Raw genomic sequence first — 13253 nt, forward strand, 5'->3', positions numbered from 1 at the left:
TCACAGTTGCACATTTTACCTTAATTAGTTTATTCTTCTGGATGCCCCTAGTGAGTTCAGAAGCCAGGGGGCCGGAGAGGGGGAGAGGCTAACAGCACATGGCACCCAAACTCCTCTGACTGCAAAGCTCAGAGCCTGCTTGAGCATCAGCACCCTGGACAGTGACCTACGGAAGACGTGCTGGTTCAAGAGGGTGCTGGGAGAAGGGATTCCATAGCCAAGTATGTTTGGGAAAGGTTGGATCCAAGAAAATAAGCAGACAACTTCTTGTGGAGTTTTCAAAAGTTTAAGTAGTTGATGTCTGTTGAAAATCTCCCCAAGCGTTGGGCAAGTGAGACATCTTTCCTAAACTCAGTTGACCTGGAGATTCCTTTCTCCAGATAGTTCAGCAAGACCAGAGTTCCACAAAAGCACACTTTGGGAAATGTTGCCATGAGTAGAAGGGAAGAACAGGAAAGGGGAGATTTTTCTCTTCTTGCACAGCTGAGGCAGGAGCTTCGTGGCTTCAGAAAAATTCCCCACTGAACTCAGAGGTGTCCAACAGAGTCCCACAGGGTCCAGCTGCCCATAGCTGCTTTCTTACCCTGACCCAGGCTTTGATGGAGTGAACACAGTGGTATTTCAGAAAGGAAGCAGACGAGGCTAAGGGGGCCCTGGTTTCACAGAGGTGAGCAAGGCTGGAGACACGAAGCTTAGGGAGCCATGCTCAGGGCCCTCAGTCACCTGAAAGGGGTGACAAGCCTGTCACTTCGGTGACAATAGCCTAAGTCCAAGTTCCTTCTTCACAGGCTTAAAACCCAGAACACTCTAGAAGCTGCAAGTGCTGTTTTTTTTAAAGTCTGTGGGTAACTCAGTAGATAACAAAAACCTGTCCCAAGCTGATGTGAGCTATTTATAAGCTTTATTTATCCCACTTAATGTGAATATTCATGTTTCACTGCAGAAATATTAATGTGTTTAATTATGGGGTGCCGCCCCCAGTCCCTGCTGGGGGTGTTATGTAATCAACAGTGTGTTACCTTTCTAAACTATGAAGGAAAAATCGAGATTTCTAAACACATAGGGCCCTCAGGGATTGCAGGGGGGCAGAGAGCTGTAGGCCTGCTATGGTGTAAAGCTGGCACTGTGCTCTCCCCCACCCTGCCCAGCCTATGACCAGGCTGTGTGTGAATTCCATCACAGTTGCCTCCGTGACACTGGTTCAGGCACCGCTCCTGTTCATGACTCTCAGATGAGAAGCCAAAACCAGAATTTAAAATAAAAGGAAGTCATCGTTGCTTCAGCCTCCCCATGCATCCTTGCCAAGACACAACCCTGTGCAGAACTGAATTTCTGGCCCCTCAGAAGCTCCACTGACAACCACTGTGCAGGGATCCAGACTCTGTACCCCATCCTCCTGAAGGGCTTTCTCATCATGGGGCCAGGGCCTCAGTGCCCTTGTATCAGCCAGGGCCAGGAGGACTCTGCTCTAAGGTATCAGATTCTGCTGTGGTGCCAGTTCCAAGCTCTGTTGATGATGCTTCAGGCCCCTTGGGTCCCTTGGCCTCAGGACCCAAACAAAGCCTCTCAGAGAGCAAATGTTTTTGTCCTGTCCTGGGCCGAGCCACCTACAGTGTTGTACATTCACTGCTTTCCCCTGCACACTCACATTCACACGTACACTCTCCTCATCACTCGCTCCTCGTCATGCCCCGTTGACACACATGCTGGTCTCACACACCTGCTCTCAATTCTACACTCATACACTGTCCTCTCACACTAGTCCTTACTCTTATGCCCTTACTTGCAAACCCTTAGCTCACACACCGGCTCTCACTCACTCTCAATTCTCTCAGAATCACCCACTCTTACCAGCCCCCCGCAGCATAGAGCTGGGGTCTCGAAAGGACCTTGGAGAGTAGCTTGTCTATAAAATGGGGGAAAAATCATTTCTGTCTAATAATAGCTACTGTCGGGGGGGGGGGGCACTGTGCCAGACCTTTAATGTGCCTCCTCTCAGCTAGCTCTCAGGAACCTTGAGTGCAGACATGATTGCCATCCCGATTCACAAACAAGAAAACTGAGTTTCCAAGGTGCTAAGCAATAAAGTAGAATCTAGGTGTGAGATTGAAGTTGTGGCTCACTAACTCCAAACCCCAAATTCATACCCACTGCCCCGTGCTGTCTCCCTTGGCTTAAACCCCTTCCCTGGGCCAACCAGAGAGCCAAGTTCACAACCAGAAGTCCACAAACCAAAGACTTTCACCTGCCCTATGGATGAATCCTCCAACCCCCCCCCCCATCCACTTTGGACCCAGCTACTTATGGTGGACATGTCCAGAAGTCATAACCTGAACCCTGTCCAGGACTACTAGCCCTCTCTTCCATCTCTCTCCAGGGGTAGCCACATACACAGACAAGTTGTTCAAGTTCCGCAATCATCGGTGGGAAGACATCCTGAGTGATGAGGTCAACGTGGCCCGTGGTGTGGCCAGTCTCTTCGCTGGACGCTCAGTGGCCTGTGTGGACAGAACGGTGAGTGAAGGATGTACAAGGGCCTGGGAAGAAGCGAGGACATACAATGACACCAGAGCCAGAGGGTGGATTCCCTCTGACAGAACGATGTCAGGGGCCGCTAAGGGCACAGCCATGGCTGTACCACCTTGGTAGCCACTCCCACAGTGTCTTGCATCCCTCCCAGTAGCTCTCAGAGGAGAAACCAGGACTGTCATCATTGTGTCTGTTGGACAACCGAGCACCCAAGACTCAGCTTGCAGCAGTGACTTAGGTGGAGATCCAAAATAGATTATTGGCATGTCTAGGATATGGAGTGTCTAGCAAAATCCTGTGCTCATTCATTCATTCAACTTACATGCAGTGTCTCCTGTATGCTAGGCATCACATTGCACTGTGGGGGCCTATGGAACAAATGAAGGCGAAACACGGGGCATGCCAGTACACCTACCTAGGAGAGCCAACCCAAAATGTGGGGACATATGAGAGGGGCAGGAACAGCTGCAACCTCTGTGATGCTTGAGGGGCAGCTGCCCACCCAGGCTCAGGTCCTAGCAGGCCAAAGCAGAGCCAGAGGCTTGCTGCGAAGGTGATTTATCCCTCCTGTCACCTGCTCCCCTGCCACCCACCTCCTTGGCTTTCTAAACAGCCATCACTGAAATCAGGGGCCCAGCTGCCACCCTGGGTCTCCAGAGCATTGCTGGCCCCCATTCCGGGGCAGGGCTGAGGGGATGGGCTCGCTCAAATTGAGATGGCACACAGGGGATTGGGGATTCAGCGCGAATCTTCACAGCAGGGGCCTCCAGGCCTTGGGAGAAGGCAGGTGCCAGGTATAAATATTTATTTCTTAACAAGCTGGTGCTGGGAAGAGAAGCCAAGCTGGGCTGTGAAGCCACATTTAGCCCTGACCTGAATCCCAGCCACCTGGACTCCAGCCTGGTGGAAGGGGATGGTGGGGTGGTTCTGAGCAGCCCCCGGAGGGTGCATAGGACCACGGGATGCTGTGCCTGGGGCATGGCTTGGGGGCTTCTAACCTGGTTCCTCCAGGCTTCCGGCCTCCCTGCTTAGGACTAAGCTAGCTAACCTGGGAAACATCTCTGAGAACTGGGAGGAGGAGCCTGAAGGTTAATCATGAAGAAATGCACTCTTTGTCCTAACAAGGTCATCTGCACATCCATGAGTTTGACCACAAGACAAAAGCATCATATAAAGTGGGAAAAAAAAAAAAGCTGCCCTGGCACTGCAGTATGGTGCCCGCTCCTTGTTCAGCTTGACTGCAGCCTCCCGAGCTTCAGGAGGCTAGAAAGAGTCCATGCTACCACGGCAAGAGGGGATCTGGAAGTCTAGCCCCAACCATGGTGGTCCCCGGGGCTTGGGAACTGGGAAGGAGGAGGGAGGAGAAACCAACAGTGTGGACGCCGAAAGACAGGAACATCAATTCTAAGAACAGCGTGGGCTACCAACTAACCACATGCCACATCCGGGGCTAGTGTTACAGCCTCTTCTTACCCAATCCTTACAAGGCCGGGAGTGTTATTATCCACTTTTACAGATATGGAAATTAAGGCTTGGAGCAATGAAGCCGTTGCCCTGAACTTCACAGTCTATGACTGCCTGAAAGTGAAGCACATCCCTTTTCCCTTCTCTGCTACTCTACCTCTAGGTGACATGGTATCAGACACAAGTTTCTAATCACAGGTTCTGGTACAGCACTCACCCTAGTCATTGCACCTCATCTATGTACCTGGTCAAAGTATAACAGCATCAGCTCTGCTTTAAATGACAATTCCCTCCAGGTACCAGTGGCCCACACCTGCGATCCTAGCTACTCAGGAGGCTGAGAGCTGCGGAGCCAGGCTGAAGCCAGCCTGAGCAGGAAAGTCAATTGAGGCTCTTATCTCCAATTAACTAGTAATAATGGTTCTGTGCTTCTCGTGGCAGAGGGCTAGCCTTGAGCAAAATAGCTAAGGGAAAGCATCCAGTACGGGCATTAAAAAGGAAGGTAGGAAGGAGGGAGAAAGAGAGGGGGAGAGGGAGGGAGGGAGGGAGGGAAAGAGGAAGGAAAGAAGGAAGGAAGGAAGGAAGGAAGGAAGGAAGGAAGGAAGGAAGGAAGGAAGGAAGGAAGGAAGGAAGGAAGGAAGGAAGGAAGGGAGGATTCTCAGGCCCCATTGCAGCCCTGAACCAGACCTGCTGAACCAGAACCTCTGGGGGTGGGGCCTAGCATTCTAGGAGTCAATGATGTCATGTAGCCCTGCAGATGACAGTCACATGCTCGCTGAAGTCGGAGAGCACAGCCTCAGGTAAATGCCCCCTGCCCCGCCATGAGCTGCTCTCTCTCCCACTCCCCTCCCACCCCTCATTCAGGCTCTGCCCTGAACCTGGAATGCTCGCCTGTCCTGTACCTACAGCTCCCTCATCACTCAGCCTCCTTTCTGGATCCAGCTCAAAGCCGATCTCTTACAAGAAGCGTTCCCTGGTCGATAATGATTATGCCTCATGTTTATATAGCATTTTTATCTTTTCAAAGACCTTTCACATACGTTGTCTCATTTCATCTTCTCAACAACCCTGCCAGGAAGCGGGGAATCTGATCCTCACTTAGCACGTGCAGACACGGAGCCCCGCACATAGGGAGGGAGGGAGGGAGGGAGAGAGGGAGGGAGGGAGAGAGGGAGGGAGGGAGAGAGGGAGGGAGGGAGGGAGGGGGGTCGTTCTCCAAGGCTGTGGAGCCTACTCAAGCACATTAGACTAGGACCCAGCGGATTGCTCTAGACCAGTGCTTTGCAAAATGGGACTGTTAGGCCAGCAGCCTCAACAGCCCCAACTTGCTGGGGCTTTGTTCAAATTGCTCGTTCTTGTGGCCCAGTCCAGACCTCTGGAATCTGAAACTTGAGAGCTGGGGCCCAGCTTCTATTTTCAACAAGTGATTCTGAGGTAGGCTAAAGTGCGAGAACCATTGCTCTGGACCCAGAGCTCCAGAAACATCTTCTGCACCCTGGGATCTTCTCACCTTCTTAGAATTATGGTGGTCACGTTCACATGTGAATTTCTACAACTACAACACATCTATGTTCACCTGCTTTATCACACTCCCCGATAAATTGAAGTAAGGAAGTAGGTATAACGGAATTTTATAAACCTCCCTAATTTCTAGCAGAGTACATTTCTGTCCATTTGAGTTTAATTGCGCATTTGTTAATGAGCTCGTTAACAGCTGGTGGGGTCAGGAATGGTTTGTGGATGTGCACTTTTCCATTCGGCCCCCTTCATTCACTCTTGACCTAATCACTCCGCACACACACGTACTGAGCTCCAGGATGGGCGAGAGCCTCTCAAAGTCATCTGCTAATCAAGAAACCAACGTGCTGTAAACTGTAAAGCAACGTGTACCCCGCTTCAGCTCTGCCTGGGAGTCCAGGGAGGTCTCGCGATGCAGACTTCCATCAGGCCTGTCTGGAGTGGAGCATGAGATTCTCATTTCTAAGATGTGCCCACCTGTCACCCCTGCTGCTGGTCCAGGGACTGCTTTGAGCAACAAGACTTGGAGAAGCATCAGTTCCCAGGTACCATGGTAGACTCAGATGAGCAAAACAGAAGGAAGTAGCTTTGCTACCTTCTCTGACTGTTCCTTGACACCACCACCATCACCACCACCCCCCGTCTTGCATTTTCTATTCCAGCCCACATTGAACAAACAGCTTTCCCTCCTTCTCTGTCTCCCCTCTCCTTCTCCTCCACTTCACTGACTAAGACTCCTCTTGGAAGACCTTTTCTGAACTTCTGATGTTGAAGTCCTCACTTCCAACCTAGGAACACCAGGCCAGGAGCTGCAGGCCAGGAGCACCTCTTCTGTGCACACAGGAAATTCTGTTTATGGCTCTGTAATGCTCTGGTAGGACTAGTGATGCCTCTTTACTCCCCGGGGACCCCAAGCTCCTTCCTTGTCTTCAGCTTCCCCTTAAAAAACAGTCACCCCAAGAAGGTATACCGTCAGTGACAAATAAGGTGCAATGAAGTTTCTGCTCATGATGGCTTTGTATAAGGGAACGAAGCAAGGGGGGGAGGGAGTAAGAAGAGAGGTGACTGGCAATCCTGTTGCCTCAAGCTCAACAATTTATCTGTGTCCTCTTTCCAACTAGACTCTAAGCCACCTAAGAACAGGAGCCATGTCTTTAGTACATTTGTCACCAAGCACCTTGTCCATAGTTGGTGCTCAAGAACTAGTGACTGGGGGAGGATGGGGAAATGATGAGAGGAATGCTGGAAAATTGATTTAGAAATCGTGTGGGTCTCTTGGGAAGAAGGAGGCATCCGTTGAAGAAATAACACCATTATAATAACAGGCAGAAAAGAATCTTTTATCCACAGTGTTTGGACTACAGAAGAGGATGGCTGTAGCAAAGAGGAGCCGGCGCCCGGGGCTTCTCCTAGATGCAAAGGGAAAAAAAATTGAGACAGTATTATAAAGGCAGAAGCAATGAAATATTTCTTGCTGCTAGTACGGGGAGAAGAAGGGAATGGAAGAGAAAGGAAGACTCCTACAAGGCTGTGTCTTTCCTCCTACCAAAAGACAGAAATGCAGAAGTACAGAGTGGGAAGGAGGAGAGGGAGAGATGGCCCCAGAATTTGCTTGTCATCTTGGCTGGAGTGGGCTTGAATGGGAAGAGAGAGAGAGAGAGAGAGAGAGAGAGAGAGAATAATGGGAATTGGTAGATCAATCAATCAGCAAATATTTATTGAGCAGCTACCCTGGCTGGCAGCTGGAGAGAGCTCAGCTGGAGGGAGGCACATTAGAAAATTGTCTATAAAAGGGTTGTGGGGGAGAGGGAGGGATGCGTTCTTCTGGAACGGGATAGAAGGAGAGGTAGGGCTGCTTTGTTGACTCGGGGCAGGGGGGTAGGGGGCTGTCATTCACACTGCAGCCTTTGTGTAAAGCCTCTCCCCTGTTGTAACGCCACCAACCTATAAAACCATCAGAAGCAGACTTGAAGAAGACCCCAAGCTACAGTGAGGTGCAGGGGGCTAGGGGGTTCTGGGAAAGCCATGATGGGCCTCCTCACTGTCTCCTTCCCTTCCTTCCTCCTCAGGGCTCCGGACGCTACTCTATCTACATTGCCAACTATGCCTACGGCAACGTGGGGCCTGATGCCCTCATTGAAATGGACCCCGAGGCCAGTGACGTCTCCCGGGGTATTTTGGCACTCAGAGATGTGGCTGCCGAGGCAGGGGTCAGCAAATACACAGGTATGTGGAGGACCAGGAAGGCTGTGGCGGGAGAGGCTGGGGCCGGAGTACAAAGCCTGCACAGCTGAGTCTAATGCATCTGTGAGCATGAGGACAGGGCAGGCTTCTGTTTCTGAGGAGGGGGAGACGGAGGCATTGCTCCATCCCACCCCTCCCATGAGGCACCTCCTACACCGCCTCACCAGGCTTGGTGGCATACCTGGCAGATGCGAGCTTTGGAGAGCCTAGTGGGGGAGGGGGGAACATCAGGTGTCACCATACCTGCCAGAAAGTGACGTGGGACCATCAGCCCGTCAGCTCCTCTCTAGCTCCCCTTGCCCTGTTCCCCGCTATAACCCTAATGATGGGTGAGTACATTCTGGATGGTGGGGAAAAAAAAAAAAAAACCTTGACAAATCACAAAGGCTGAGATTTAAAGCATTCTTTATTGCCAAACAGCAGATGAAATTATTTACTTACACATAAGCGGCCAGGAATTGAGTGCTAAATCCCTAAGCTTCAGCTGGGTCTCGTCTCGGATAACTGAGCTCAAAGAATTGTGTTCTTGTTCCAAAACCTCTCCAGCACTTTTTTTAAAGGCACACCCCCCCACACCCCATCTCTCTGGATGGGGAACCTATTGTCAGAGTGTCTGACAAGGAGATCTTTCTAGGGAAGGCTGTTTTTCTAATTCCAGCACGGCTGCTGACTAAACTCTGATAATCTGCCAATAACCGCTGATGGCAGAGCCATCCAGTTCCTGTTTTGAGTGCCAAAAATCAGGAAGCTAAGGCTGTATACAACTTCTCCAAGAGCGTCAGCCTCACGCCTGCTCTGCACTTGGCCATAGAAATTCTCTCTCATTAGTTGACCTTCCCTGTAAATCCATCCCAACTTGTACTATGGATTTCCAAAGGGACAGCCAACGTGAACCTGAGTCCTAGGTCTGGAAGGACACATGAAAGGTCATTTGGACCATCCTCCTATCTCCACACACCTGGCTGGTGGCAAAAATCTCAAACTCCTACCCTGTCCCTGCCTCCCCCTGGGTGCATGCTGCCCCCTCCTAGCCAGCCCTCCACCTCTGTGAAAGGAGATTAATGTTAACCTATCTGACAAAGTTTGTGGGGGACAAATGGCTAGACAATAAAACAGTTTGTGCAGCCCAAGCCCCATCAAAGTACCCAAAAGCTCCATGTGTGAACGTAGCGCTGAACGGCTGAGTGTCAGTAATAAACCACGTTTCCCTGGGAAAGGAATAAACATGCGAGCGCTTTAGCCTAGATTGGTACAGTCAATTTTTTCTGAGTAGCTCCCATTTCGGTGCACTGGGCTGGCTTGGCAATTAAATGCCTTGATCTCGCAAGAGAAAGGGAGGGGCTGGGCTGGGAGATGAAGCACTTGAAAACGATGGGATGGAAGGGAGGCAAGGACTGAGAGAGCAGTTACCCATAGCAGAGAAGGAAGCAGGAGGTTGGAGGATGAAGGGGGCATTGTTCATACTGGCTGGGCTGGCATAGACCCCAGGAAGGGGGAGGGAGGCCAAGTGGAGACAGCTGAGGAGCAGAGATGCTATGGGAGCACCAGCCAACTGTTCTGGCTTGTGCTAGAAAGATGGGGCAGCCCAAGGAGGGGGCCACAGCTTCTGTGGAGGCATGGAGGAGGCCGGGGGCAGCTGGCATGCCTGGAGGATGCATGAGAGCAGCTCCGCAGACTTCCATTTGGCTGACAAGAACCAATTTGGCCCACCAAGTAACTGTTCTGTCTGCTTGCCTCCCCCAGCTCACCCATTCTCTGTCTGCCAAGCCCCCCAATACTACCCTGCAACACCCTCTCTTGTTACTTTAGCTAATGGCACATGGACATCTGGCTGGAAAATTAGCCCCAAGTGCCCCCATGAGCCTCAGGAATAGACCCCAAATGTAAAGGCTACTATGCTGAGCCCAGTCTGATGGCTGAGGCTCTAGGCCAGTGGCCAATGCTTAGTGCCAGGCCAGTACCAGAGGGTCTGGGAAGCCAGAAGGAAGGCAGGAGGGGGTGGGCATGACTTGAGCACTCTGGAGACAAGCAAGCCATGGGCAGATCTGCACCAGAGAACTGAAGCCTCGTCAGCCATGCCACAGACCCTCTGTCTGCTGGACAACCCCATGAGCAGAGAAAACCCCTCATATACCAAGAGGTCAAATGGAAGTCCAGACAGGAGGAAGGACTTGCCCAAGGTCACCTAGACTATAAAACTCACACTCATCTCCCAATGCCTGACCTGCCACAACCAGCTGACCTTTCGAGTGACCTCCATCCAGCCTGACAGTCCTACTCCAGGCTGGTGAAGGGGAGGCCCTTCACCCACTGGGAATGCACCCCGACCTTGGCACACAGACTCAAGTTGCCAAGGTGAAGCAGCTGCCTGGCCTGGATTCCGCATGGCAGCGGAGAGGGGAGCGGGAGTCCCAGCTGCCAGGGCAGTTGGTGGGGTAACTGTACTGTCCCTGGCCTGGATTCTTCATGGCAGTGGAGGGGGGATGGGGATTCCCAGCTGCCAGGGCAGTTAGTGGGGTAACTGTACAGTCCATGCACAGGCTGTCCAGCTCTAAGGAAGAGGGGGAGGGGAGGTCTTCTCTCTAAACACCACCATTCCCAAAGCCACTGCTGGTCCGCTGGGTTACAGTGCCATCTAGTGGCCGATGGGCCCACTCTCAGGGGACTCTGGGCCCCAGGAGGGGGCGTGAGCTGCAGCTATCTACAAAAACAACAGGGAGACAGCTCCCCCAGGCCGTGGCTTCATGAGAATCCCAGATTCTCTTCTCCAACTGTCTAAGACCTCTTGGAGCCAACACAGTGTAGGGAGCTGACCAGAATGGGAATCCTGGGTTGCACCCAGCAGAGCCTGACACAGAACACAAAAAGGGAAAGTGGGAAGTCAAAAGTCCTAGACTATCTGTGTGACAGAGTGACCTTGGGCCCATTCCTCAGCCTCTGAGCCCCTTGACTGAGCTAGAAGCTAGCTATGGGGCCAGTGTCTGGCATGGTCCACCATGGACATCCTGCCTGCCCATGCAGACAGCAATGGTAAACCTTCCCTCTCACAGCCCTACTTTCCCTCTTTGGGATAGAGTGTTGAAGATGAAAAGGAAAGGAGGAAAGGAGTATGGGGCAATCCTGATTCCTGGCCTTGCACAGGCAATGCCTGTCATATATATAAATAAATCCTCCTGCCCTGCCCCCTGACAGAGTGACCCCAGGGGCCCTGGGCTGGACATCTCCCAAGAGCCCAGTGCTAAGCTCAAGAGGCAAACAAAGGGAGCAGTCCACCCTGCCCTGGAGGCATTTTGTCTATGTCCCCTACTCTCCCTCCCCTGGCCTTCAGCCCAGGGCACAGTATGGCCTCTTCATTCTCTTCCCACTAGAGTCAGCTTCTTCCCTCCTTCCCACAGAAGCAGCCTCCAGCCGTTCCCCAGGAACCCCGCCTTTGGGCCTCACCCTTGGAGGGAGCATCTGCCCGGGCTGTAAGGTGGTGATTAAAGAAGCCTTAAAAGAAATTTGGAAAGAAAATGAAGGTGGATTTATGAGGTGGGGTGGGGAGTTTTGCTGTTGGCTCGGAGCAGTGTAGAACAAAGCAGAGGGCAGATCTGATTTATAGGAAGTCATTATTAGAGGAGACGGAGAGGCCTAAAGCCCAGCTGAGCCCTGCTGGCGGATCCCCATCAGTTACATGACTAGGGGTGGCAGAGTTGGGGGCTCAGAGCCCTAGGCGAACGCTGACCTTTCTACAGGAGCGCAGCCAGGTCTGTCAGCCACAGCCTGGTGGGGCTGGAATGACAGGCTCCTCAGCACAGGCCAGGGACCCCTAAGGAATCTGGATCAAGCCTGCAAGGGCTCCACAAAGCCTAGGATTTACAGGGACCCTGGGTGTCAGATGCATTTGGTGTTTGTCAAGAGAATATGTCATTTTTCTTTTTAAAATCAACACAAATATGTTGTAGAATAGAAACTTAATTTTTAACCTATTTTTCTCAGCTAACACAAGGGATTTTAGAGAAGTATCAAGACGAGTTGAGCACTCAGGGACATACCCCTCACATGCCAATACAGATCCCTCCCTAGTGAGAGTGTCCCTTAGCAGAAACATTCCAAGTGAAGGTTGGGAAGTTCACATGTGGTCAGGATTGTCAGCTGTGGTGGCTCCCCAAGCCTTGGTTTCATGCCATTGGAAATGGGAATTACTGGAGGAAGATTGAGGAGGGATTGGTCAAAAGCAAAGAGTTTTCAGTTAGACAGAAAGGATGAGTTCAAGTGCTCCATCACACATGGCAGTGATCCTAGTTAATAACAATAGCTGCAGTCTTGCAGATATTCTACAGGATAGATTTTGAAGTGTTCTCACCACAAAAATAATCATGCGAGATGATGCATAATGAGCTTGATTTATCCGTTTGGTAATGTACACATTTTTCAAAAGATGTTGTACATGATAAATATATACTTTTTTTAAAAAAATTATCAGTTAAAAAAGAAAGTGGTGGTGTCAAGACACATCTAGAAGTGTCGGGACTCAGACAGGAGATACATACACAAGATACTTAGCATCCAGTACCCAGCAACTCCTCCAACCAGTCGCTCCTTTACCTAGCTGGTGCTTTCAAGTTTCTTCTTAGCCCTTTTCTGCTGAGTGGTGGATCCCAGGAGGAGGGAGCTCCCCCTGCACCACCACTGAGGTTTGGAAACCTCCCATCCAAGAAACAACTGATGCAGTCTACCATGCATCCTACAGAGCTGAGATGTGACACAAGTGGCAAAGCACTTGCCTAGCAAGGATGAGGCTTTGAGTTCAAACCCCAGTACACACACACAAACATACACACACACAAAGTGAAGCTAGCAACAGCCTTGAGGATCTTCCTATTCTCCCACCCATTTTACAAAGCAGGAGCCTGAGGCCCCTGTTCCTGCAGCCAGAGAGAGGCAGAATTTAGGCAAGATCCTAGAGATCTTTCCTTACCAATCTGTGTTCCTGGACTTTCACCCCTGGGTCTTCAGACCCACAGTCTGGAACAACTGGGCAGCATGTGTCCCACCCCACAACTTTTTCCTTCAGCCCTAAGCCCAGTCCCTGAGGTCTGGCCCTGCTGTGGAGTAAGAGATGGATCACCTATACTAAAAGCACCAGAGGTCTAAGGGTGTAGCTCTTGAGGATTACCGAGGCTGCCCTGTGCAGCTTAGGTCCAGTGAGCAGATCATCGAGGAGAGGTGTAATATGACAGAAGGAAGTAGGGACTGTGGAGAGGTTTTTTTCCCCCCAGAATCCCACCCAGCCTGGTGGACGGAGTGAGCAGAAGTCCTGGGGAAGGATAGGGAGGGAGGAGCATTCAAAGCCCATAGCATAACAGGGAGGGCTTTGAAGCTTAAAAGTGTTGGGGAAAAACAAAGTGATATTATTCACCCAGCAGGTGGTAAATAGTCCCAGCTAATGACTATGTGGCACCTGACATTTTCCAAGGTATCTTCCACAAAACCACCTCACTTCATATTGATGACAG

General features: G+C 51.2%; 1 protein-coding gene across 2 annotated transcripts in view; it reads left to right on the top strand.

The window, feature by feature from the left end:
- The window catches only part of Crtac1 (cartilage acidic protein 1), a 138691-nt gene that overhangs the window by 95535 nt on the left and 29903 nt on the right, over positions 1 to 13253 (top strand). For both annotated transcript variants that reach the window (XM_048338518.1, XM_048338519.1), the window contains exons 4-5: positions 2378 to 2514; positions 7581 to 7737. In XM_048338518.1, coding sequence (XP_048194475.1) covers positions 2378 to 2514; positions 7581 to 7737 — 294 coding nt within the window. The remainder of the gene's footprint in view (positions 1 to 2377; positions 2515 to 7580; positions 7738 to 13253) is intronic.

Source organism: Perognathus longimembris, chromosome 2 (genome assembly GCF_023159225.1).
Source record: "Perognathus longimembris pacificus isolate PPM17 chromosome 2, ASM2315922v1, whole genome shotgun sequence".
Classification (NCBI taxonomy): domain Eukaryota; kingdom Metazoa; phylum Chordata; class Mammalia; order Rodentia; family Heteromyidae; genus Perognathus; species Perognathus longimembris.